Source organism: Camelina sativa, chromosome 2 (assembly GCF_000633955.1).
Source record: "Camelina sativa cultivar DH55 chromosome 2, Cs, whole genome shotgun sequence".
In the NCBI taxonomy this organism is placed as follows: domain Eukaryota; kingdom Viridiplantae; phylum Streptophyta; class Magnoliopsida; order Brassicales; family Brassicaceae; genus Camelina; species Camelina sativa.
The window spans coordinates 13134761-13138005 of record NC_025686.1 but is presented as its reverse complement, the minus strand read 5'-3'; the positions used below and the strand labels follow the sequence as shown (position 1 = coordinate 13138005).

The 3245-nt window shown below is 38.5% G+C and overlaps 1 protein-coding gene across 1 annotated transcript in view; it reads left to right on the top strand.

The window, feature by feature from the left end:
- LOC104723584 overlaps positions 2885-3245 on the top strand; it is a 1582-nt gene continuing 1221 nt past the window's right edge. The window contains exon 1 of the mRNA XM_010441965.2: positions 2885-3156. Coding sequence (XP_010440267.1) covers positions 3061-3156 — 96 coding nt within the window. The 5' untranslated portion in view covers positions 2885-3060. The remainder of the gene's footprint in view (positions 3157-3245) is intronic.

Here is a 3245-nt window from a genome sequence, read left to right as displayed (position 1 = left end):
AAGTGGTCGTAAATCAGCTACAAAAAGACGACGACTTTGCGACCACCGCCTGAGTTCTGGACCACTTTGCGACTAACACTTGAGTTCGGGAGANTGTGACTACGTAAGATTTATAAAGTTAAAACAAAACCCATTCGACACTTAGTAAATATCGACATGACTTTTTAGATCTAGGGTTTTGCTCTCTTGCTCTCAACCTGAAACTCTCTCTTCAATCTCTAACCAAATCTCTCTATTTCGATCGATTTCTCTCATACTCTAAACCCAATCTCTCTGTATTCTCTTTGATTGCTTCTAATGGCTGGTAAATCGACCAAAGGACGAGGAGGGAAGTTTGTTGCTCCCCGAGACAACGACCATGGAATGAAGCAAATCTTCCGCAACACGACTAAGCACCTCCACCTCGTCAGCCACTGTTTGATGAGGATGAGTATATGGAAGAGGAACAGCCTGAGAGTGATGAAGATTCTAGTGATGGCGAATGGGAATGTCCACTGGAAGCTCGAGAACCACCGGTGCCGCTAGACTATGAAGCTTTGATTTACGGTTTGTTGCAGCTTCCTGGGCGAAATCATCTACCAGTCTTGAGTAAGGACCATATTGAAGGCGTTGAGACCATATGGTAAGGAATCTTGGCTTCTCGTTTGAGTAATTTCTGTTTGAGCTTTTGAATTTTGTGTTTGAGTTTATGATATTTGTGTTTAAGTTTGCATTTGGATAGAGTTATCTTTTGATTCTTTGACTGGTTAGAGTTAGCTTTTGATTCTCTCTAATATCGATTTGTGATTCTGATTCTAGCTTGGAACCTCAACTCATCGGAATCTCTATATTGATCAACAGAATGAGATCTTTCTAAAGGTAATTTATGTCTAACTCTTCTTAACATTGTCTCTGCCTATGACCTGTGACTGGTTGTCTTTATTTTACACCTTGAGGTTGATGCTACTTTCAGATTTTTTTTGGCTTTTTAATCATTTTCTGTTCATGTTTTCAGTGTACTCAAACAGATGACAAGGGAAATCCTTTTGGGCTTGGACGACTTGCTGAAACCATGGCGAAAGGGAAAAGAAAAGAGAGTTGTGAAAGCTCTTCTTCCTCATCTATGTTGGAGTTGCATCAGAAACTTGAAGATGCTCGTCGTAAGCTCGTGAAACAAAATGAAGAACACCAACAAGCCCTTTCTCGACTCTCAACCTTGGAGCACCTTTTCTCATTCATGAAGAAAAAAGATCCAGAATTAGCTGACTATATGGATGCTCACCAACCACCACCAGTGACTACACCTGCAAGTGCCGCAGGCACTGCACCTTCCACCAAAGAAGGCACTACACCAGCCACCGGAGAAGGCACTACACCAGCCTTCATACCTGCCAATGAACAAACCGTCAATGAAAACGGTTCAGTCATTCCCTCTACCTCTCAGAATTAATCTTCTTCCCTCTGAACTTGTTGTTTATGTTTATGTTCTCTTTTGGAATTATCTCTTTTGTTGGAACTTGAATTATCTCTTCTAGGACATGAATGTTGTTTGGAACATGAATGTTGTTAATGTTTTGGTTATGGATTGTGTTTTTTGGTCAATATGGTGTTTTAGGTTTCAAATTTGAATTGTCAGGATTTATAGCGTTTGATTCAGCTTTCTAAATTGGTAAAACAATAATAGTAGTGACTACCTGGTTACAAATAAGTCTCAAAACTGTGACTAATTTCAGACCAAAACAATTACACAAGCTAACAAAATCGTTGCCAATACGTTACAAATTTCTGACCACCCAATGTCTCTCACACATTAGTCGCAAAATTTTCACTCTTTTCTCACCGTTTCACGACTAATGACACGCTCATTTCTCTCCAAACCAGGAGTCTCTAATTCGTCTCAAATACACATGAATCACAAAAGCGTCACAAATACGTCGTCAAATTTACCACTATCTTGCGACTAAATTGAGACGACCTTTGTCACTTGTTTGCGACCACCTTTTCGTCATGATTCCCCGACGCACAACTCGTCCTAACGTAGTCGTATATACGCGTTTCCAAATTCAGTCACGTTTTGGTCTGTAATTTACGACTAAAAGTTACAGTCTTAAAGGAGTCGCTTATTAAAGATCAAATTTAGTAGTCACAAAATCGTTGCACAATTACGACACTTTTACGATGCTTGTCATTTTGCGACGGAAAATTTGTGACTACTAGAGGTCGTCGCTCAAACGTCGTAGACAAGTGTTTTGCGACCCATTTGTGACGATTACCGGTGACACAAAACGCAGGTTTTCTTGTAGTGTGAGAGATCGAGATCCCGAGAGTTTATTGCTGACCGCACCTCTACTGGTCCTCCTCTCACCAGGTAGATTTCAATTTCGTTATCAGTTAGGGTTTGGAGATTTCGATCCTAATTCTTGGCTCATAGCAATCTCACAGTTTGTTTATTGATTCCATAGATGAGTAAAGAAACTCGAGTAGAGGTTTTTTGGTAACAGCAAACACTCAAAAATTTCAATCATCAAAGACCCACCAATTAGCGTTTGTAATCTAGATGAGAAAAGAAAATCGACTGTTTTTACGCAACAGTAAACCCTTAATTAAGAATAAAGCTTCGATCTTAGGCTGGAAGAGGCAAAGAGAATGACGTCACCAAAAGAAGGACAAATTGGACTTTAGACAAAATGAAAGTGCCTGTTTTCGTAAGGCCACTCGAAAGTGCCTAAATCCGAATACATATCTAAGACAAATGCTTTTTTTTTAATTAACTCAAAAAAAAATCTTCAAAATTACGACAGTGTTTTAATTTAGTTTGTATAAATAAGAAACAATTCCCATGTGATCGGTTACAGAATACAAATTCTAGTTTTATTTATTTATTTATTTATTACGAGTCTTTATTTTCTAAAATATGTAATGTAGTTTGGAAGTAGTATTTGGGATAGTATGTACTACTAACCGAAAAAGAAGGTAGAAAGAGACAAGAGAGTGAAGAAGCATTGAATCAACCAAAAACCACACTAAAACACCTTTTCTTCTCTTTGGGACACTACAAAAAAACCAGAACTCATTTCACCAATGTCTAACAAAAACAACAAATCTCCAATTTTCCCTATGATCCAGTCTCAACATTTCAGTGATTATGGCTTCGATCCCCAGATCCATTACTTTCAGGTTCTCTCTTCTTCTTCTTCTTCTTCCACTTTTTCTTCCTAGGGTTTCGATATAGAGCTAGCTAGCTATATAACTCTGTTTTTTTTTTT